Raw genomic sequence first — 23,375 nt, 5'->3', positions numbered from 1 at the left:
GTATCGATATAGTAACGTATCGTATCGAAATTCTTGTCCCTACTTGGAAGGTGATTATATCAGTATGTAAATACTTAAACAATTTTAATTAAAAATAACCGGAATCAAAGATCCTTATAAACACGGGTCATAAATAAAGATTTACCTTTCGGAGCTTTACTTCTAAGACGGGATGCTGAAAAACTTCCTAGATATCTTCAAAAAGTAAATATTAGAAGTGTTTTATGACTAATTTTTTCAAATCAATTTTAAATGTTCATTGAGTCCTGCTTCGAATGGTTATTTGAACGTTTCGGACCTTTTTGATGATTTATTAAAACCTTTTTCGGTAACAAAAAGGAAATTAAGCGCAAATCTAATCTCCTCAATACTCTGGTAGACTTTGATTTTTAGGTTATCCCAGCGAATCAGTTAATATCATGCTATTGATGATGATTGAGGGCCTAACGGCTTTCAGAACGTACAAAGCTATCAAATATGTTAGATAAGCTGATGAGCTTTAAATCTATTTTCAAGGCTGATTGTTTTAGGTTCCGTTTGCGTGATTCCGGCCCATTCCCGTTGGCATAGTCTTTTTTATCGTCGCTTCGTTCCTAAATTTTCATTGTAAGTTTAGTTCATAAGGACACGAGGTAAATGTCGATAGCTCCATTAGTGACGTCAAATTTTCGTTTTTATTATCTGTAACTTTCGATATTTACAGATCCCCAGATCGGGATTTTCTGTAGTCTGAATACCCCTAATTTAGCTATATAATTAAATTTTAACAGACTTAAAAGTTTTTATTAAATCATAATGCATTTATATTGCAATTGGGGATGGGAATTCTTTGTCCTTGGGCTGCATTTACTTTTCTGTTTTATATAATAAAGTTTACTTAAGAATGCTAGTGTGTGTGTGTGTGTGAGTTTAATTAATAATGAGTTAATTTATGTTTCACAAATGTTACATTTACAAGGCAAGCTTACCATACACCCTCTTACACTTTAATTAGCCCAAAATAGTTTAGTCTACAGCAAATTTTAATGCACACCAACATGAAATTTCACCATGTAGTATGATGCATGTATGTGAATACTTATTTTTTATTAACTCATTTTATTAAATTTTTGTTAGCTACTTAAATATGCATGATTATATTATTTTTCAATCTATTTAGCTAAAAATTTTATATGTATTTGTTTTATTTTTATATTTTTTGTTTCAGTTTTATACTAAACTAATTACTTTTTGAATTCAAATTTCAATCATTTTCGCTTGGTTTATTTATATATATCTTTTCACTTATTAAATAGTATAATGTACTTGAACAAACTGTAATTAAAATTTCACTAAAATACCATACAATAATGGTAGTAGTGGTAGTAAATAGTTAGAAGAATTCAAAATCGTAGTCGTTAACGTAATCAATAACAATGTTGAACAGTATCGGAATGTGATCTGAGAATTATGGTCAACACACATCAATGCAGATATGTACATATCTAGATCTGCGCTTTGTCTACATAATGTCTGTATGTAGTGTAGTTGTTGAAGGTTGCTAGGTTTAATGCCTAACCTATAAATATATAAGGTATATACGGCATAGTATCGTTCATTATTGATCGTTTGGTATGGTTGTAGGGCGATAATAAAGAGGTCTTTTTTGTTTTTGCTCTTTTTTAATATTTATGTATGTATGTATGTCATAACTATCATTGGTATTTTTGGTTATTTTTTGTTTTGGTTGTTATTTTATGTAGTTGATAAACTTTTCATTGCATGATGTGTGACACTAAAAATATATATAGTATTTAGTACGTAGTAATGTATGCTGTTTGGCGTTTTGGTAAACTACATACAAATGTTTTGTTAGGCGTTATTTCAAGTATGCTTATGTTCTGTTACTACTAGCAAATTAGTTAGACACTAACAACTACCGTTTTACGATACATTTTTAAATTATGTTTCACTCAACAAATATACAGGCAGGGCGAGTTTTTACAATGAGTGTGCATTATACTGTATGCATGTAAATATGTATGTAGGTGTGTGTGTGTAGGTAAATCATTATGTCTTTTGTTTATAAGATATCTATGTATATCTTTGAATATGATTGTTTGATTCAATTCAAAAATTAGAGCTGAGTTATCAAGGAAGCAAATAGCGAGAATAGATATTTAGGTTCCAAAGCGCACAGTGAACTGCGGTGAGTACTCAGTCAGTCTAACAAAATACAATAAGGAGATTAAAAAGGCACTTTCCGGATGCCATTCCCACCCCGATTGATACGGTGTTCCGTGCGTTCAGACAACTCTTCAGCGGACTGCAAGCTGACTAAAAGCCTGATATACCATCTCACAGTACGATGGATGCTGGATTATTTCGAACGGTACAAGGTAGCAAGATGGCATCTGTCCGGTGTTGTTGAAGCAGGACGGAGGGCTCCTACTTCAACTCGTTTCAATACCTATTATGAGAGGCAGTCTAGCACTCGCCCACATTCGCGTGGTGTGGCAGAGAGCCTGGATTATCTGCGAAATCGTCCAAGGAGAACTTAACCTTACAAAAAGGTGGTGTGCGGATCCCTTTACTTATAAACGAACTCTCCAGGAGAAAAAATCTTGAACTTGCCAACGATCGGACTATTATGAGAGGCCAGCAAGCTCTTCCTTAAAGTGCTAAGGCATATTAAACCTCGTTAGGCTTTCTGGTGTTCAAGGAAAATTATCTGAATGAGCCTTTAAAAGCACAGCTCTGTATACTTCAACGCAAATTGAGACGCATCAAAATCGTTTGGATACTTCGACTCAGCTGATTGAGGAGCTAGGAAGGTGTTTTAGTATTAACGTTCTTAAACAAAATTTCTCGTCTGGGTCACTGTTTGAGACTTTTGCTTTTTTTTTTTAAGAAAATACCTAAAATATTTATCTATGGCTGGTTTTTCAGAAATGTTGAACTTTATGTCAACTTCGATTTCTTTTAATTTATCTCAATGCATGTGTATGTATATATGTATGAAAATGGCAATGATGTAGATGAGTTAATACAGCAGGATGAGTCAATACCTCAGCGCAACTTTTCGTGTGCCTATTTTTTTTAAAGCAAATCTTAGCCAATTTTTGACTAAAATTGTCTATGGATTTCGGCAGTTAAGTTTTTTATACATATGTATACAAGTATTTTAATTTATATATTTTATCAATGCATATATGACTATACATAATGCACATCAAATGATGAAAATGAATATCGAAATATTTAGGTATGTATGTATGATTATGGTTGCCTTAATTTTTCCTATATGAAAAATGCGATATGAAAAATTATAAAAGTTTAGCATAACTAATACAACATACATACAGCTTTCATGCTTACGATAATATGGTGTATGTATTATCCTTTGGATATGGACTTGGGGTACCTTTGCCTTATCACGAATATCGGACTCGCGTAAGAATGAAAAAGTGGGAAGCTAGTGTAGTTTCCATTATTCCATGCCGAATTCTGAAAGCGACCTAACAGCTCTATTCCGATTTATGATCACCTAACAGTTTTAGATGCAGATCGAAATAAAAAAAAATGTTTAAAAATATGTTATGTTTTACTTAAAAATTAACCGTATTAACATATTAAAAAAGCATACGTACATATTTTTTTTTTTTTGAAAAAATGGAGATTTTAAAATTTTTTTAATAACTATTTTTAGAAAAAATTTTAGTATGGAGTACTGTAGCCCTTAGAATTTTTGTATAACTGATTTTTGTAAATTTCTTTTGCTAAATTTCTTCATATAACGTATGCAAAATTTGAAAGATGTGAAAAAGAATCGCCTAGCATATTTAAACATGCACTTTACTATCCAATGGGCTACAAAACAGCATAATATTTTTTTTTTTAAAGGGATAAATAAGGATTGCAAAATTTTCATGAAATTTTTTGGAGTTTTGAGTTAACTTCAAGAGACTTCCTTTAAAATTTTTTAGTTTTTCTAACATCGAATCAGAAGGACTAGATTAATCGATCTTCGATTGAATCGATTGAAATATGGCATCCCTTCAATAGCCTTGTGATTGGTTTTGGCATTGACATGGGAATAGAGCTGTTGGTGACCAAATTTATTGGCGCAATGCTAAAGGGAATTTGTTAAAGCCCTTTGTTTTTCATGAAAATTGTTTCATTTAATACACACTGGAAATCCGGCATTAGAATGAAGAAAACATGCAGCCTACTATACTCATATTCAAAAGCACATCGAATGCATTTAAGCTGTAGATAGTTTTTTTGATAGTTTTTAATAGTTCTTTTGAAAAAAATATTGCTTTTTTACTCACTTTCAGATGCGATTTGATACTTCTTAAGAATATTATAGATGTTTAGCTGGTTTGTTAAATGAAAATTGTAACAAATAAATAACCACTGATATGAAAACTAATTAATTAATTAAAAACTAATATAAGATTCAAATGGAAAACTACGATTTTTTTTTTAATTTTTTCTTTGAATTTTATTTTAAAGAAACCAATTCAAACTAAAAGTAATTATACATACATTATTACTTATGTATGTATGTATGTACGTAAGTATGTGACTAAAAAGTACCATGAAAAAATAAACACTTGTATGCTTAAACTGAGTAACAAAAGTAGCAAATATACAAAATTACAAAATACAAATTCGTACACATTTTAACTTTAGCTAGCACATACAAGTCAATAATTATCATTCATTGCTATTTTACAGTGATAACGCTTAGCACAGAAGGCATTGCATACTTATAGGCGTTCTGTGCTGTAAAAGTAAACGTAGACAGATGGATAATAAGGGCAATTAAATACATACAAACTACTAAGGTGTAAACTTAAAATAGAAAAAAAATAAAAAATAAAAAAGGAATAAGAGCAAAGTATAGCATAAGGATAATACCAATTTTTATACATACAAACAAACTTAATGCGTATCGTTAATTATGTAGTATATGGTATGCATATGCATGATTTGTTGTAAATGACGTTCGCATTAACTAGGCGCCAATGCGCAAACACAACGATTAATGCAATTCTTCTTTGGTCACAAGTTATTTACATACATGTGAATTTCGTTTCGCTGTGTAATGATTTTTTATTTTTATTTTTTGGATTCAAATTTGGTTCTCTTCTCAATTACAAGATCATCCGTGGGTGAATGGGGGTTTGCATTCAAAGTTGTTGAACGGTGCGGTGCGCGCATTGTCGAATGAATGGCCGATCGGCAGTTGCGAAATTTGATAGTTTTGTTATTATTTTTATTTTTATTTTTATTTTTATTTATTTTTCTGCTTATTATCAATGCGTATGCTTAATGATGTGTCGGGCGATTGGTGATCTCTATGTTACATTACATATGCATTTATGTATGTATGTACATATGTACATATGTGGCAGGCAAATATGGTGATCGGATGTGTGATGGTCATTTTGCTGGCTATGAATTTTTGATTTGGATGTGAATGTATGTTCACTTGCTGAATGTTTTGCATTCGTTTTTTGTTTTCATTTGAAATGAGTTGTTTTTTCTGCTTTTGTGTTTTTTTTTTGCTTTTGTAATTTAGTTTATACACATAATTAATTATTTAAGAAAATAAATTGCGCTATTGCTATCATGAGGGTATTTGTGAAGAGAATGCACAAGTTAGTGTCTAACGGATAGCTACCTCCGTTGACGACGACATCCCGCTCCTCCAGCATGGGATAGTCGATGACGTGTATTATGCCGTTGGTACACTCAACATCCGGCCGGTAGACATTGATCTTCTTGAAGTTCCAAGTGATCACATAACCTGAAAGTGAGAGAATTTTTCGTTTTTTTGTTTTGTAATAAAAAATTTACACTTCGGAAAGTTGCAAAATGAAATGATTTATTAGCAGGCACCGAGAACGCGCTGAAATAAAATGTAATGTCAAGAACGTTCCTACAAAAGAACCAAACGGCAACAAAAAGTATTGAGAGCCTTTTAAATGAGAACCAAAGTTTCGGGAACGTTCCCGTAAAGAACAAAATGAGAAAAACCCAACTCTCGTGAACGTTCTCAAGAAGAACAGAATGATAACGAAATTATCGAGAACCTTTTAAGGGAGGACCAAAAAAGAACAAAAGTCTGGGGAACGTTCTGCTAGAGAACAAACCGAAAACAAAAGTTTTGAGAAGTTAACGTTATGAATGCGACTGGCGTCTGCGTGTTGGGATGAATGATCGTTTCAGTGAGAACCACGATTGTTAATTCTAAGCCAGAAGAAATCTGGATCATTTCTACTTCCAAATTGTTTATTATAAGGGTTAACTGTCCATTTAAAGAACAATTTTTAATTTTATGTGCAACAAAAAAAAAAAAACAATAAAAATAAAAAAGTTTGCGTCTTAAGTCTTTCGTTGACTTTATTCGCATAATTATCTTTCAGTGCTTTTTGATTAATTTTAATATTCAAATATTTCAAACTATTGACCCCTATGTGAAAAATTTTGTTCTCGCTTCGACTTATCGAGAAAGTTCTTTATACTTTTGGTCGCGTTCAATTCTCTCCCAAAACGTTCCGCAGACTTTTGTTCCCATTTTACTCTCTTCTTTTACCGAAAGTATTGTTCGCATTTTTTTTTTTTTACATAATTCTCATTGAGGTTGCTCTCGACCATTTTGTACACAGTTTTGTTTTGGTTTTGAAGCGTTCTTATGAACAAACTACGAGAACGACATTTAGTTTCGATCATGACTTTTGTTCTCGGTCCCTGTTTATTAGAGACTTGAAAAGCGTATGTATGCCACATTTTTTTTTCTATAAAGTGCTACCTTATCCCTTTAAAAGAATGAGGGTAAAATGTGATGAAGTGATCGAAAAGAGATGAACCGATATATTTTCTAAAAATAAAAAAAATCTATACCACAGAAAAAAAAATTATTTTAACTAAAATAAAGATAGAGGCAGAAAAATTTGGTAAGATAAAAATTGCATTTTATTGTCACATGTACATTAGACCGTACCAGCTTAGAAGCAATCAAAAAAAAAAAAACAAATCGCGGTGCATGCCTAAATCTAAAGTACTTTTGCAAGGCAATTTCAATTCAATTCAATTTTAATTCAATATGTTTCAATTTGAAGCATTAGTACAATAAGATCTACGAAAAAAAAATTGTTTGCCGAACGTAGGGGTCACTTTATTAAATTTTTTGGGACACCTACATACGTTCGCCAATAACAAAAATTTATAAGATAGTTTTACTGGAATATTTAACATTTTTTTTAGCTAAAGCTTAATGATTATTGGTGAGCCTTAATTTACTGACAATAGGGTGTTACATTAAGGTGATAAGAACTGAGATTTGTTGGGTAAGTACTAGAACCGGGTATTGAGGACAATGAACTTTGCAGCGAAAAAAAAATGCTCATTGAAGCAAGAACATCTCAAGATTCGATTGTAAACGCTGAAGGTGTTACGACAAATTGAAAAAAAAGCGACCCATATGTTCGGTAAAGAAAAAAAAGCAAATTTTCCTCCAAGTCGAACACTTACTTAGCAAAAGTTTAATAATGTTTGGCGAGCTTTTATTTACTAACATTAGGGTGGTACGTTAGGGTGGTAGGAGCTCGGGTTAAATCTGGTGGGTAGGCATTAGAACAGGGAATTAGGGTCAACGAACTTTAGAACAAAAAAGTTGGCTCCTCGAGACAAGAATATCGATATATATATACGAAAAATGTAAAAGCAGACCGCTACCTTCGGCTAAAGAAATTTGGAAATCGCCTTGCAAAAGTACTTTGGATCCACGGGTGTATGGCGAACTTTTCTTTCCAGTACGATCTAATGTGCATATAAAAAATACACTGCTCGTCATTTGAATAGCGCACCCTTTTGATTCCTAGTATTTATAATTTTCCTTTTGTTTATTAGATAAATATTTATTATTTTTGTATAAAAAAATAAAATAAATGTCAGCAAAGCGGTGCGCTATCCTAATCACCTGCAGAGAATTAGTTAATAATAGTTTTAGAAAAAATTCGCTGAACAAAAGGCGAGACGTATCCTCAGCCAGTGTCCTGCCCTTAGCTTACTACGGACTAGTCACCTGGGAACAGGCTCACTGTCCTCTCCTGGTGTTCAGAGATTAGCTATATAATAATGTTGTCGTAATTTTCTGGAAATTCTATGGAACTTAAAGGTCTCTAAACTTTCTCTTTACAAATTGAGTTTCCTCCGTGTTAAAAACGAAAATAAATATTATAAATGCACTAAATGTATGCATAAAGATGCGCAAATGATGAACATACGAGTATTAATACAAAACCTTTAATAACTATATTTTAAGTACTATATCTAGATGAGTGATTTTCTAATGGAAATTTTCATTGGTGCCATCACTCACCAGTCCACTCATGTGAAGCATATTCATCGTGAAGATCTTCACGTAAGCAAATAAAGCAATATTGTTTTTTTTTTTTAACGAAATGAAGAGAATTGGATTAACACATATTAGTACGAAATAAATTTGCAGCAATCCGAACTATATAATCTTTAAAAAAAAATATTAGTCTACTGACATGCACTCTGTTAAAAATTTGTTTTTAATTTTTTATTTCTATATTCGCCAAATACTTACGTCCAGATTCTTCCTCTACTTTCACCCTTAACGAATCTCTGTAGGTGGGCAGTAAAATTGAGTCGCCCGACTCAGCTGTCATGGCTACCAAGTCCTTCATTGTGTACACATTATCGGCAATCACCAAGTGACGTTCCAGAATTGACTTGGACTAAAAAAGTGATTGATTGAAATATGTATGTGAATGTGCCGCTTAGAAAAAATGGTCTTACGTGATAGGAAAAGTCTTCCATGAAGAGTTTTTTGTGTGTCGAGGGATAGTCCAGTTTAGTTTTTTGCCAACCCTTGTCACGCGGCACGAAATATGTGAAACGACGTTGAGTATTGTTCAGCTGATTGTTGAATGAAGAGAATTGACCGAGCTTGAAGGTATCGCTGGAAAAGAAATATAATTTATTTTTATTTAGTAACTAAAAATGATGTGTGTCTTCATATTAATTTTACCTCATCATAGGATCTGTTTCGAGTTTGCCCAGCACCGTGGTGTATGGGACGCCCAAAACCTTATCAATAATATGTACGTAACCGTTAGTTTGGGCCACATCCGCTTGTAGAATTGTAGCGTTTACGCCACCACCTTCAACGGTGATTACTTCTTCGCCATTTTCATCGTTGATATTAAAATACAAAAATGAGCGATTGTTAACGGTGGGCACTTGAGCAATCTGTAAGGAGAGACGACAATGTAAAACTGTTCCTTTCAATATGTTATGCAATTATACAGCACGAAGGCGGTCTCAAAAGTACACGACTTGACAAAGAAAAAAATGTTTATTCCTTTAGCTAGATACATTTTCACCAACGATTATCAATAGCTTCGATACCCTTGTTTATAGCAGGAACCGCCAAGCTCTTTAAAATTTTCCTTCGCCGCAGACTCTACCTCTTTATTGTTGGCAATTCTTTTACCACCCAGCCATTTTTTTACTGAGAGTGAAGTAGTACTGTTCAAAGATAACTTATGTCGAGTACTTTTGGCACTACCCTCGTATGTATTATTTTAAAATATTTTTCTTACAATATTCGCATTTTTCTGACGAATGCGCTCCACATTCAATTTGTCCTTGATAATATGCATATTCAGGATAGCACGGAGTTTCTCACGATTTCTAAAAAGAAAGGAAGGCACTTAGCTTAGCTACATTATTCAACAAAAATATACTGCACGACAAATACTGAAAAATAGAAAGGAAGATTGATAAGAAATAAACAAATTACATTCTAGTTCGTTTCATACTAAAAGGATTTGCAAATATTTATTTATCTTGATCCAAGTCTTAGTTTTATCCTTAGGTTTTGACTTAGATTTCGGATAACAGAATAATTCTGGCAACTGGCTTTCAATTACCCACAGTCTTTCGGATACTTTAATAAGACAATTGTTAATTCTGTTTTTCGAAAGACTTATTTAAAGATCTGCTATCGCAGAGGTCTTAACGACAAGCTGTTCGACTATTGGAATAAGTTTTTTTTAATTAAATTAAATTAAAAAATGCACACATATTTTTTAAAACAAGAAAAACTAAAAAATAAACGAATATTAGATTAAAAAAAATAAAACGAAAACAAAGCACAAATAAATAAAAATATTTTTAAAACTTAAATGAAATAGAAAAGCTCTTCTTAATATAATACAATACAATATAATCTAAAAACCAAATTAGAAAAAAATGTATCAAAAGAGAAGAAATTAAGATCATAAAAATTCAATAGCGGTATTCTCTGAGTCGTGTAAAGCCATTGCACGGTGCACGGATTGTACGCTTTGCAAAGCTGTGCCATACGTGGAAGGACTTGCAGGACTCAGAGAATACCCCCAATGAAATAAAACATACAATTTTCTATTTTAAACAATAAAATCTAAATATTAAAAGAAAATTAAATTAACAAAAGAAAAACAAATTAAATAAATGAAGAAAAAACATTTAAATAAATCTTTAGAAATTAAATGAAATAAAAAAATATAAATTTTTCTTGTTTTCAAAAAATTAAATGAAAATCAAAAATTTATAATTTTCTTTTAAAAACAATAAAATATTAAAATTGAAAGAAATTTCAATTATAAAAATTAAAATTTTAAGTAAAAATTTCTAAAAGATTGCCACGTCTGCCTGCACATTAACAGGTCTATTTTGCACGTTACAGATAATTTCGTAACCGTAAAGTTTGATTACCAAAAAATGTTACCACTTCTTGTCACTGCGATTCTAGGTACGTTGGTAATGCAGTCAAAATATTCAGCAATTCAGCTATGAAGATTTGTGAAAATTTTGCTATTGCATATTTCACGGGACAATATTTTTTTTTACCCCACTTATGAGAAATGGCAACAAAATTTACCGGTTACAAGAGTGCACGGACCGCGAAAAGGATTCAAAAATTTGACAGGAACTTTATTAGCTAGTTACAAAATTTTTGTTACCAGCACAGAATGGACCTGTAAGTGCTTATTTTATTTCACTATATTTTTGTCTTTCAGGTTATATGAACAGAACGCTCAAAATGTCGCACAGTATGCTATGTATTAGAAAATAATTGTATTACCTTATAACATTTTGTACTTCCTTTGCCTCCCAAGCATCATTGCTCGGAGCCAGAATAGTAATTTCACCCAAGTTGCTAATATCGGTTAGCACCTCACCGCCATTATCCATAATTACGTCATAAAATTTGCGTAGAGCACCGTTTTCATTGTCCTGTGGGGAAAAACGTTTATAAAAATTTGTTATGGATCAATACATAGAGACTTTTTTGTTGGGGAATAAAATGCATATTGACAATATATCTACATGTTTATAAATAGGTACATGTTAATATATCTATATATATGTTAGTATGTATATTATAGGCACTAGCAAGCATAGATCCTAGACAACGGATTATATTGGTATAGTTGCATATACATATGTATGTATAAGTATAGTAGATTTAAGGTATTTACATGTATAAACCAATTATTAAAGTTATGAAGTTTGTGAATTTTTTATACAAAATTGTACAGTTATAAATGTTTATGTATGTATGTAAATAGGTACATACTATATATGTACATTTGTTTGAAATTACATAAAATAGACATCTAGGAATATAAAATATATAATAGCAAGATTTGTAGTTAATACTTAAAAAGAAGTTCGATAGTAGTTAATAAAACAAATAAGTAACAAGTACAAATTTGCATAATTTGAAACATATTCAATAAAATTTTTTTTTTTTTTATAAATTTTTAGAAATTAACAGTACTTGATATGAGGCTCTGAGAAGATGATAAATATTCTGAGATGCAAACATATGGGAGATTTTTGTATATTCATGTATTTACTAGTACATAAGTATGTACATACATATATACTCGTTCATGACAGTTAAATATTTATAGGTGCAAGTGATATATGTATATGGATGTAGGTAGCTAAAGTTGACGTGCTGTAGCTTATGAGGATTAGGACTTAATGCTAGGAATTTGGTAATTGTGAGTTTATTATCATTCAAGTTTTTTTTACACTATTGTCTGTAGCATAGAAAGTATTTTTAAGAATATGTTTAATGAAATCTTTTACTTTTTGGTTTTACCTTTGTGTTAAATAATATATTGTTTAAAAATGTTGGAAATTAAGGATGCACTTTACATTTCTTGCTGATTTCTAAACCATTTATCCTTAAACCAGGGGTGCCCACCGTGAAGCTCAGCTGGCTCACGACAATATCACTTGGCTGTTGCCGTTTGGCTCAGTATGTTAAATTTGCTGAGCACCCCTGCCTTAAACCCAGCATCCTTATCTTTAAATTAAGGAGGGCAGTCCAGAGGGAAGGATAAGTGCAATGCAACAATTTTTATTTCGTCGTAGAAGCCTAATGTTTAGGACCCGTGTCTTGTGCGAGCCAATGTTTTCTTCTGTAGTATAAGGAATCTAGGAAATTTTCCAAAATATCAATGTACTTTGTAGATGTCTGCTACAGACTTTGAGCGATCTGCTTCCGTACCCCGAAGTCTATCTAGTATCTAGTGAAAGCATAGTAGGGGTATTCTCAGAGTCTTGCAAAGCCCTTGCACGGTGCACGGATTGAACGGTTTGCAAATCGGTCCCATACGAAAACCCGATTTTTACCTTGTAATATGTGCACCCTGCAAGGGTTTTGCAAACTCAGTACTAGTATGTTTTAGTGTTTTGTACAATGGTGTTGGTGTTATTACGGGTATGCTTTTTAGTTATTATTTTTAGATCACCTTCAGCATATCGGGCGCGAAAAACCTGGTGAGTCTTTTCCTATATATAGTATATATATATGTGTATATTTTTTTTTTCAAAAATTAATTTTTTTTATTTCTTGGCCAACAAATTGGCCATATAATTAATGCATCGCTGAGTCGAAGCTTCATTTAAATTACATAAATACTATAGTAATAAATCTAACAAGGTATGTTTCTTATGACAAAACGTATAGAATGAGTATATTATGTGAATAAGTTTGAGTGTAAGTGGACCCCAAAAACAAGATTAATGGAATTATTTTCATCTCCAAATTTTAGTCTAAATTATTCTAAGTTCCTTCACCAAAACACAAAGAGGTCTCATGACGTTTAGAGTTCTTCACACTCTATCAGCTGTTTGTGTTACTATACTTTCTTGTGGTGGAAAAACTCGCGCCATAGTTTCAGAAGTCTTTGGAAGACATTACTATACATTCCGAACGAACCAAGAATTGCATATAAATACACTACTTATATTATTTTGTTAACGTTTTGGCTTTTGTACCCTGCAACGAAAGCCACTAGTCAACAAGTATGTCCAGTTTATATGTATGTTATGTACGAGTATTTAATGGGTCTAGTCAGGTTTGAGAAGTGGCCAACAGAGGTCGCCAAGCCCTAAATCGTTGATAAAATCTATGGAGTAATACTGAATGATCGAGGCTGAAAATGCGTTAGGTCACTCTGGCTAAATAGTCATCACCACTGAGCAGATACATATATCATATTTATCACGAATATTTTCTCAATACATCACAGGCGAAGGAACAGTCAAAGCAGTGAACTTATCGATGTGAATGTGAACCAAAGAAAGCCGATAAAGAATGGAAAATAACACTAAAGATGACACAACGCCAAAACCGATTTGTGTCCAAATCAAATTTGACAAGCGATGGCGGAAAATCGGGCCACAATTTGTAAGCGATACAAACAAAAAAAAATTAAATTTATTATTATTATTATTATTATTATTATGTTGGGAAAAGGAGACTATGTTTAAAAATAAAAAGCTTTTGTTCAAAAAGTCACTGTCTTATCAAAATTCCCTCGTAGTTATTTAATATTATTTAAAAAAAATGTAGTTGTGCTGTGGATCAAATCGGTAATAAGAAAGTTCGGAAGTCGCAGTTCAAAGTGTGAGGCTACTAAAAGATTTATTTGCGGAGACTGGCATTTAGTGGAAATCCTTTAAGTGACAGCCGTACTTCATATTAAAAAAAGTTTAAATTCAGTTTTTCCTAGTGCTAGTCATATTTTGTATTCAAAGCACTTGATATGGTTTAGAAAGCAGCATCTTGAGTATTTATTTAGTAAAACCAAAAAATATTGCAAATTTAAAATTTAATTTGTGTTCATACATTAGAATTTGTTTTTTATCTATATAACAGTTAATTAAGATAAAGACGCATCACTGGACATTTTGACAAGAAACAATTTTGCACACTTAAATTCAGTACATTCTTTGAATATAAATTTGATTTTTATTAATATTGTTCATTAACTTCAAGCATACGATTTATTTATAGACTTGTTTTAAATTTTTATTATATTTAATTTTTTTTCTTGCAAATCTCGTACATACTTACGTTCATCAACTACGCGATTGCGAATTTGCGAATTGTTGTTGTGGTAATGATTTGGTTTTGATATTGGTTGTGTTTTGGATTTTGTGTCAAACGACAGAGCAAGCAGAGCAGCGACAGAAACATTTAGAGGTTCAAGGTCGTTGCACAAAGTGATCAGCGCCATCAGCGTACGAGTTGCCGACAACGTTAATAAAATTAAATAATCAATTGAAATTCAATTAATTTATTTTTTATTTTTTTTTTTGTTTTTACTTGGGTTCTAAACATTTGCAAATGCCATATTTATGTATGAATGTAGTTGTGGTAGATATGTATGTAGGTCTATAGTATTGCGTGCAATGTATTCGTGTTAAGGCACTTGGGGGGTATCTATCCTAAATGTTTCGTTCAACATTCAAACTTTTTATATGTATGTTGTAGGTCTGTGTGTTGCGTTATTCAACATTTTAAGTTATGCTAAGATGGATGTTTCCTTGGTTGCATGCAAATCGGCAGATGCAGAATGCACATTTTAATTAAGGGAAATTTAAAGTTTCACATTCTTACATGCATACATACGTACGTACATGCATTGAAGTGGTCTCTGACTCGTTGAGATGTAGATCAACCTTAAAAAATCAAGACAAGATCAGCCCTAACCAATCCATTCGGACAGAAAAAAGTAGTAATATTTTTTTTATTATTTCACCGTTTTTCTGTCAAAAACAAGTCCACTTTCCCATGTATTGTAATTAGGTTCTAGTTTTTGTTATCTAATAAAGGGATATTGAACAGCACTTTATTTATGTATGCACTTGTGAGTGAAATATTGGGTAAGTTCAGAAGGCGCAGCTGCTCACTACGCGTTATTGTATACTTTTTGATAAACTCAACAGTTGAGTGTTTGATCATTGTAATATTTTTCTGATCCTTTGATAAAAAATGTTGTATGACATGATTTTTTTGTTTTTGTTTTGTAGATACATAATTAGTGGGAGGAAAACTCAATAAAGAGCAGAAACGGATAGACTGTTTATAATATTTTTAATGAAAAGGTTGCTCCCTCTGAATTTTCAGTAGGCTAGTAAAGAAACTGAGACCTTCGGGTTTTCAATTGATACTAGTATGATTTGTAAAGACTTTTCAAAAATGGCAATGATATAAATAGTTTTTATAACTAACTTCACACGAATATTAAAAAAATATATATATTACTAAATTTTTTTTAATAAAACCACAAAATAAAAAGTGACGATTTTAGACCCATCGGCCGTTGAGGGTTAAGATATATATAAATATATTTTTTTTTAAATTCAGTTATGTACTTGTTTAGCCATAATTAATTTTTGCCAAAAAATCCATCAAATTTCCCATAGTGCATTGGCAAAAATGAAAAGCAAACCCTTAGAAAATAAGATTACGTTAAACTATCTGAACCACTCTACCAGAATTATGTATTCAAATTGAGTGCCTGACTGCTGGTCAAATATCTAAAATTGTCGACATAACTGTAACCGCTGTTGATCACATAATAGGAAAATTGATAATATAATCTTCCGCGCTGTGACTGCTTTTTAAGCAACGCATATTTAATACACTGAGAGAAAAATCAACCGAAAATTGGTTAATACATATTACCAAGCTCAAACTTGAAAAGGAATCAACGTAATTTTTGGTTAATATTAACAATGCCACTGTGGCCGCTGTGGTGTAGTGGTAAGCAGGGCGCGCTTCCACTCCGGAGCACCTGGGTTCAAACCCTGGCCAAAGCAACATCGCAAAAAATATAGAAAAAAAGGTTTTTTCTTAACAGCGGTCGTCCTTCGGCAGGCAATGGCAAACCTCCGAGTGTATTTCAGCCATGAAAAACAGCTTCTCATAAAAATACAATCGCCGTACGGAGTCGGCGTAAAACTGTAGGGCCCTCTGCTTTGTGTGACAACATCAAGGCGCACGTCACAAATCGGAGGAGAAGCTCGGCCAAACACTAACATATGTGTAAGCGCCAATCTATTATTATTATTTTTAACAATGCCTTGGTTGATATTTTCAACAATGATTTGGTAATATTAGCCACAATATTATTCACATTAACCAAACATTTGTTTGGCGATTTTTTCGTTTGAATACGTGTATGTTCTGCACTAAACAGATACCTTTTCATAATTCAGAGATATAAAACAAAAATTGGTATTATCATTTTAGCCTCTGACGGGAAGAAAGTTAGTACATAACAGCAAGCAGCTCTGCCCACTCAGCTACAGCCGCTCTGCAAGTTTATCCGCAAACGTTGAAGTCGAATTAATTTTCTTCGTCGTTTGATTTGGTTCTGCACTTCACAGATGCTGTTTAGTAATCATGAAAAACAAAAAAAAAAAAACAGGAAAAAATATAAAAATGTTGTGTTTGCCGCTGACGGTATTCGTACTCGATTCTGCCTGAAGCAAACAAATAACAGTAAGCTCCTCTACACGTTTAGCTACAGCCAGACATTAAAATTTGTTTTCAAATGTTCAACTTGAATCACATTTCTTACAATCGGTTTACTTAACATGAAAAAAAAACAATAACTTGGCTGAAAAAGTAATTGTACTTTTTGCTCAGTGTATATACACTCACTTCCTGAAGAAATTCTTTATATGCCTTTTCCTGCATTTCAGAACAAAGTCTATACTAAAATTTTAGCTAGCCACGAATGCATTGTTCTGAAGAGATCCTTTACTGTAAATCTAAATTGCCGCTTTTTTCGTTTTATTCGGAATTTCCTATTTTAATTTACAGTGTAGTCCTAAATTGCGATTATCTTTGCATTAAAAATGTTCTTTTGTGTTTATCCGTTTTTTCACCTCCATTGGGCAACAAAAATGTTTTTCTTCCACTGGGTCCTATGAATAAAAACTAAACAATTACTTTTTCCGAAAATTTAATCATTTACATTGTAGTATGTAACGTGATACAAAAAAGAATGTAGTTTCAATAAACAACTTTTGACGGATAATAAAACATTTTGAAGTTTCATAAATTGTGAGTATTATCAACGGCCTTGTCACTTTGACAATATTAAAACCATAAATCGGAGTATTTTCCTTCCCATATTTGTACCAATGTAATAATATTTCACTCGCACTATTTTTATTAAAAATACATGAAGTATAGACTATTAAAGAAGACTTCATCGTAATTATTCTTTTCATTTTATAATAAAAACCACGCGCACATTATACTTTTATTTCTTCGTTTTCTTATTTTGAATGCAATCTTATGATTTAAAAGTCTAATTAAAAAAAATGCTCAAGAGCTTGTGTGAGCAAATCCAATTTTTGGCAAAAAATGTCAAATACGCGGATTTGTAGTACAACGGTACGAGGTTTTGTAGTTTAAACGACGATATGTAGGTATAGTATTATACAATAATTGGAAATCGTACCCAGATAAGCAGCAAAAATGAAAATCTCTGATAAGTTCTTGTATGCTAATCTTTGGAGAAAGGTAGTTTATTGGTAGTTTATTATTGTATGGTTGTCACTTGTCAGAGCTTGTCGTGTCAGTATAAAGAAAACGCTTGTCAGAAAAAACTTGCAAGTAACAGGATTGTTAATATATTTCGTCGTAGGGCCATTCCAGACACTACGTGAGATAACCATTGTTAAGAGAATCTGTTCCAGAAGTTATTAACTGTTGTATTCTAGGGCTTGTGCAGATCCTATTTTGGGAAGAATACTGGTAAGAAGATCTATTAAGCGTCAGAATAGATTATCTGTAGAAAAGATTTTAATCTAAAAACCTGGTTTGGCACTGTCGAGAAAATCTCCGTTACTGAAATCCATCCAGATTAGACGAAATCAATGATTTCTGAGAGAATGGCCCCCGATATCACCTGAATTTTGAAAAAAGTCTTAAGCGTGTTTCGACAAACAAAGGACAAGTAACGGAGTAACTGCCTTCTAAATCGAATATTTATACTTATAATTATATAATTATAACTTTTAACAATTTCAACTTTTCCAAGTACAGCTTTGATCAATAAAAAACTACTTTGGTTTTGTATCAAGGCCGCACTGTAAATGTGGGAGTATTAAGATTTTAAGATCTATGTTGATTTGTAATGTCTATCTCCGGGAAATAATTAAAAATATGTTTTTTTATCACATTTTCTTTGTTTGTAGTGTTAATGTATATCTTATAATCGCTTGTGTTCTGCTTTGTTGGTATATATTCTAACCTATACGTATGTATTTATTCCATGAAGCGATGAACATAATGCAACTTGGCATGCAAAATTGTGTTCCTTGTAGGATTTCTACATTATTTGTCATGCTTCAACGATTTAATTAAACGAAGCTGCAACTCTAACAATTAAGCTAAAAACTTAAGTGTATGAAATTCTGTACACTGTTTTCAGATGCAAAATGGTTTCGAAATTTGTGTTTAAAACTCTCCAATAATTTTGAGCCTTTTGTCTAAAAGATGTCTAATAATTATTATCTAAAAAAGTATTTATTTTATTTCTTGGCACTACTCAATAAGCCTGTAATATGGAAAACTCCTGGGAAGAAAGACCATGCTTTCGTTGGAAAATTTTTTCGGACCACAAACTAGTCATAAAATAAATAAAATTTTAAAAGCTGCCAACTCCACTTTTCAGTCAAAATAACTGATGGAAATTGGCGAAATATTTTTACATTTTTGCACTCACGTTCTTTAAAGCGATTTCCCACGCTAATGGTTGATAGCCTACTCCACTTGACCACAGATGCATAGCTTCCCATAGAATTAGGTGACGGACCCTATGTTTTACCAAAGAACTGTTTACAGACTGCTGCTAAGGGTTTGGATGTATTTTGTATTTATGGAGGCTTCCATAAAAGTTGACTATCTAAGACTGCTACTAAGTACTTTACTACGGAAGAAATTTGAATAGCGGCACTCTTAGAGCAGGGGAAACAAGGCCGTCCGCTTACGTCGCACAGTGTTTCGTCTATATGGAGGCAGGTGGAAAAAATGCATAGTTACATTTGATAAAAAAACCGGTTGGTCTTAAATTTTACATCATTTACTCACATAGCGCAGTAAATGATGCAGTTTACTTCTATTTGCCACGTAGATCATGGATTCACAGTGTAGCCCCTAAATTTCCTTTGGCAACATTCAGCCATCTTGGATTATATTTTTTTAGGTTTTTAGGTGTTCAAGCTTATTTTGCATTTTTTCGTAAAAAATTTTTAAATACAAATATGAAGAGAATTTCATTTCCCGCATTTGTTGTATAGAAGGATTTTTAAAAATAACATTTTTACGAAAAATACATATATGTATATATATATTCAACAGAAATTGTCAAAAATGGCGAATTTGCCAATTTTTTACAATAAAAAATGTTATTTTTAAATTAAATTCTCTCCATATTTGTATTTAGCAATTTTTTACGAAAAATTAAAAATAAACTTGCAAATCGCAAAAAACCCCAAAAAAATATAATCCAAGAGGGCCAAATGAAATTTAGGGGCAAGACTGTGGATCCATGATCTACGTGTCAAATATAAATAAATTGCATCAAAAAATCGCTGTAACAAATTTTTTCAATTTTCCTACCAAATTTATCTAATTTTACTGGGCTACACACCCCTTCTCTACGAACGGTACATTTCCATAGAAATTCTTAAATCGGCGCCATATCGACTAGACAGTTTAGGCGCGTTTGGAGATTCCTAAGGAAGATTACAGCACATGACAAGTTTCAGCGAAATCACTGTGTGTCGCTAAAAAACTTAGTGAAATCTAGTGGTCAGCGGAGGGTGGTGCAACGGGTGCAATGAGACACTGCCTAAAGCAGGCCCTGAACGTTCTACTCGATGTGGTTATGAAACGAAATATAAATATGCACATATCTAGATATGTATCTATGTATGCAGATTGATTAATTTTTTTTTATTAAAAATTTGCATGGTTCTAACTTTGTAGGCGCGTAAAGAAAAAACGAAAAGCTTTTTTTTTTTTTTTGAGTTTTATTATTTGCATGCATTACAAACATATTCAATGCAAGCGCAGTTCAACCTGGTGCATAAATTTTTTTGTATCTTGCTTATGTATTTATGCATGAAGTATTCAATGTACATATGTATGTATGTACTATTATTAGAAACGTTTTTATCTAAAACTTGCAGTATATTAAATAGGTACTCGTATAACATATGTATGTTTGTTTGTTTGTTTGTTTCGTATGCGTGAATGTTTTTGAGTGGCTTTTGCATTTACATACATATGTACATAAATGTTTATTGTTTGAATTATTTACCTTAAAGGACTAAAATGTTTGAATAGTTGAATGAGTTTCCGGCGCGTTGCATATATAACAGAAACAAAAAACGGCACAAATAAAAACCAAAAACAAAACGAAGAACATTCGGCAGAGAAGAGTACAAAGAAAATACAGTAGTCAATATCGTTTTCTGCTCAATCACAACAATCACATCAAACAAATGATGAACTAAATATTTATGTATGTAGAATTTATAAAGTAGTTACATGAAATGGCAATGCTCGATTTGTATTTGTACAAGGCTGATAGAGTTAATGGGATTTTATTATTTTTTTTCATTTCATTTCATTTGTCTGATAACGAAATGGACGTAATGCACAAATTCATAAAAATAATGAAATCATGAATACGCAAAATAGTTTTTTCTTAGCTAAAATAAATAGAAATTCTATAGTTAAAGCACAAAGCATGTTGCCAATTGCAAAGCAAATAAAAACCAGCAGTGCAAAGGAAATTATAGAAATCGAAAGGTAAACTTAAAGTACAAAAGCGGATACAGTGAAAGTTCAATGGATTAAATTACTAGCGAATTAAAGTGAGCAGGAACCTAAACTTCTTTACTGAATAGAACTAATGAATTTTGAAATGAAAAAGAAATCAAAAAAAAAGCGTATAGTAGCTCCTCCAATTTTTTGTTATGTCATTAAATGAATAAATATGCATACGTTTGTAATGTGGACTGTGTAATTTTGATGAATATTACATCCGTATGTAACTGAGAATGTGCATTGCTATATGATCAGTTGGAAGTCATCTGATGATTTCATGAGACAGTTTTATATCTCTTTGTATGTATGTATGAAAGGAATTATGCATGTAAATGTCTTGATGAGAGGTGTACATCTGTACTAGGAATGTTTATCCCGTGATGCCGGGATCCCGGCCTTTTTAGGTCCCAAAAATCCCGGGATTCTTGGCTAATAATCCCGTGATTTTTGGGATTTGTAAATTGCACTGCTGGCAATAATAGAAAGTAATTTTCTTGACCAGTGTTGGCTATTTTTCTTTTTTTTTTATTTAATAATTAAAATTTTTTATGAAGGTCCAGCTCATTACACCGTGCGATAGTAAATTTTACACACAAAAACCAATACTTTCGTGAAACTGCGGGCCAAATATACTAAAATTGCGTCTTTAGTTTTTTTTTCACTCTGACGTCAGTAATTCAAAAATAATTTAAAAATTCAGTGAAATGTGCTTAGAGAAGAATTATGGGTATTAAATTAAAGAAGAAATTTTTTAGAATTTAAAGAGGTTGAATATTTGCTGCATAAGGACGGGTAGTATTGAAAATGTCTTTTTAAAAATTTATTCTTGAAATTTCGCAATATTTGTTTTTGAAAAAATTATATGTTAAGGACTTATATGTATAAACTCGTTAAAATCGTCAAATTTGTTCCTTCTAACTTTATCAGCTTAAATAATTAGCTATTCGTCCTTGTGAATTCAACAGATTTTGATATTTTTTTTTATTCTAAAGAAATTTCCTCTTTCATTTGGTACCCATATTTATATTCTACCCCGGGATCCCGGGATTGTGATAACGGGCTCCCGAAAATCCCGGGATCGTAAAAAGCGAAAAAATTAACAACCCTAATCTGTACGTCAAAGCCATTTCGATTTATTTATTAAAGTGATTTTTATTTAAAGTAATATTTTTGCTATGTATAGGTATATGGATTCTGGAAGTACTCTAGGTTATACATGCATGTATGTATGTATGCATGTGCGCTGTGATTTTTTATACAAAGATGTTTTAAAGTGTTCACAAATAAAATGCTTCGAAGTTATGAAATGCGCGAATAATGGAGAACACGATTCCACTTTTGTCAGTGCAACCCTTCTAACTATACCAAATTTAGAAAAGCACAATTTTGAATATTCTATTGAAATTATCAATTCAAGTCTATAGAATCCAATTAATTTATGATGAGCATCGCATTATAAAGTGGTGGGCGAAAGTGACATTTTGACTATTCAACTAATCGATGACTATGGCCGGTGGGGTGATATTTCGAGTGATTGAATATAAAATTGTTTTTATTCATAACAAAAGTACAACGTTTATTAGTTTGTATACTTACATCGCACCCAAAATTTTTTTAAAATAAAATTTATATTTTAAAAATTATTTTAAAATAAAATTTTGCTTTTGATTTTACATCAAACCGAAAACGAATTAAAAATCGCAAATTTGCTAATTCAAGTTCGAGGTAAAATCAGACTATGGGGTTTTTTTTATTCAAATATTTTTGTTTGGTTTGTTTTCTTGGTTTGAGATTTTTTTTCTGATTTTGATTGTTTCATTTGTTTATGTTATGCTTAGTAAATGATGATGTACATAAATAATAGCAATTGAAAGAGCGAATAATGCAAATTATATAATCGGTAATTTTTAAAACTAGCGTGTATATTTTTAAATAAATCAGTTTTATTTTTGCATGTGCATTTGCTTTGATCGCACGAGAAACCTGTTTAATTAAGTTCAGTGCAACTTGTTTCACAATTTTCGTTTAGGTTCAAGTCAGATCAAAACTACAAACTGTGCACAGGGCTATTGCTATAAAATTTAGTGTTATGAAGGAAATTTATATTTAAGTATATTTATTAAAAGCAAAAAAAAAAACTAAA

At 31.8% G+C, this 23,375-nt stretch overlaps 1 protein-coding gene across 9 annotated transcripts in view; it reads right to left on the bottom strand.

Annotated features, from left to right (window-relative positions):
• Positions 1-1,213: 1,213 nt before the first annotated feature.
• Positions 1,214-23,375, bottom strand: part of Fas1 (fasciclin 1 Fas1 domain-containing) — a 62,361-nt gene continuing 40,199 nt past the window's right edge. For 5 of the 9 annotated variants that reach the window (XM_017609358.1, XM_017609357.1, XM_017609359.1 and 2 more), the window contains exons 9-16: positions 20,721-20,729; positions 14,447-14,455; positions 11,153-11,304; positions 9,627-9,717; positions 9,053-9,273; positions 8,821-8,983; positions 8,609-8,759; positions 4,577-5,797 (exon numbers count right to left, since the gene is read on the bottom strand). In XM_017609358.1, coding sequence (XP_017464847.1) covers positions 5,583-5,797; positions 8,609-8,759; positions 8,821-8,983; positions 9,053-9,273; positions 9,627-9,717; positions 11,153-11,304; positions 14,447-14,455; positions 20,721-20,729 — 1,011 coding nt within the window. In that variant the 3' untranslated portion in view covers positions 4,577-5,582. Of the gene's footprint in view, positions 1,559-4,576; positions 5,798-8,608; positions 8,760-8,820; positions 8,984-9,052; positions 9,274-9,626; positions 9,718-11,152; positions 11,305-14,446; positions 14,456-20,720; positions 20,730-23,375 lie in introns of those variants that run through there. The other 4 variants (XM_017609365.1, XM_017609363.1, XM_017609362.1 and 1 more) reach the window with 4 other exon arrangements.

This window comes from Rhagoletis zephyria, unplaced genomic scaffold (assembly GCF_001687245.7).
Source record: "Rhagoletis zephyria isolate East Lansing unplaced genomic scaffold, Rhagoletis_zephyria_1.1 Rzeph_scaffold_00221, whole genome shotgun sequence".
Lineage (NCBI taxonomy): Eukaryota > Metazoa > Arthropoda > Insecta > Diptera > Tephritidae > Rhagoletis > Rhagoletis zephyria.
Note: the sequence above shows the minus strand (reverse complement) of the source record. Positions and strands in the feature narration are given on the sequence as shown.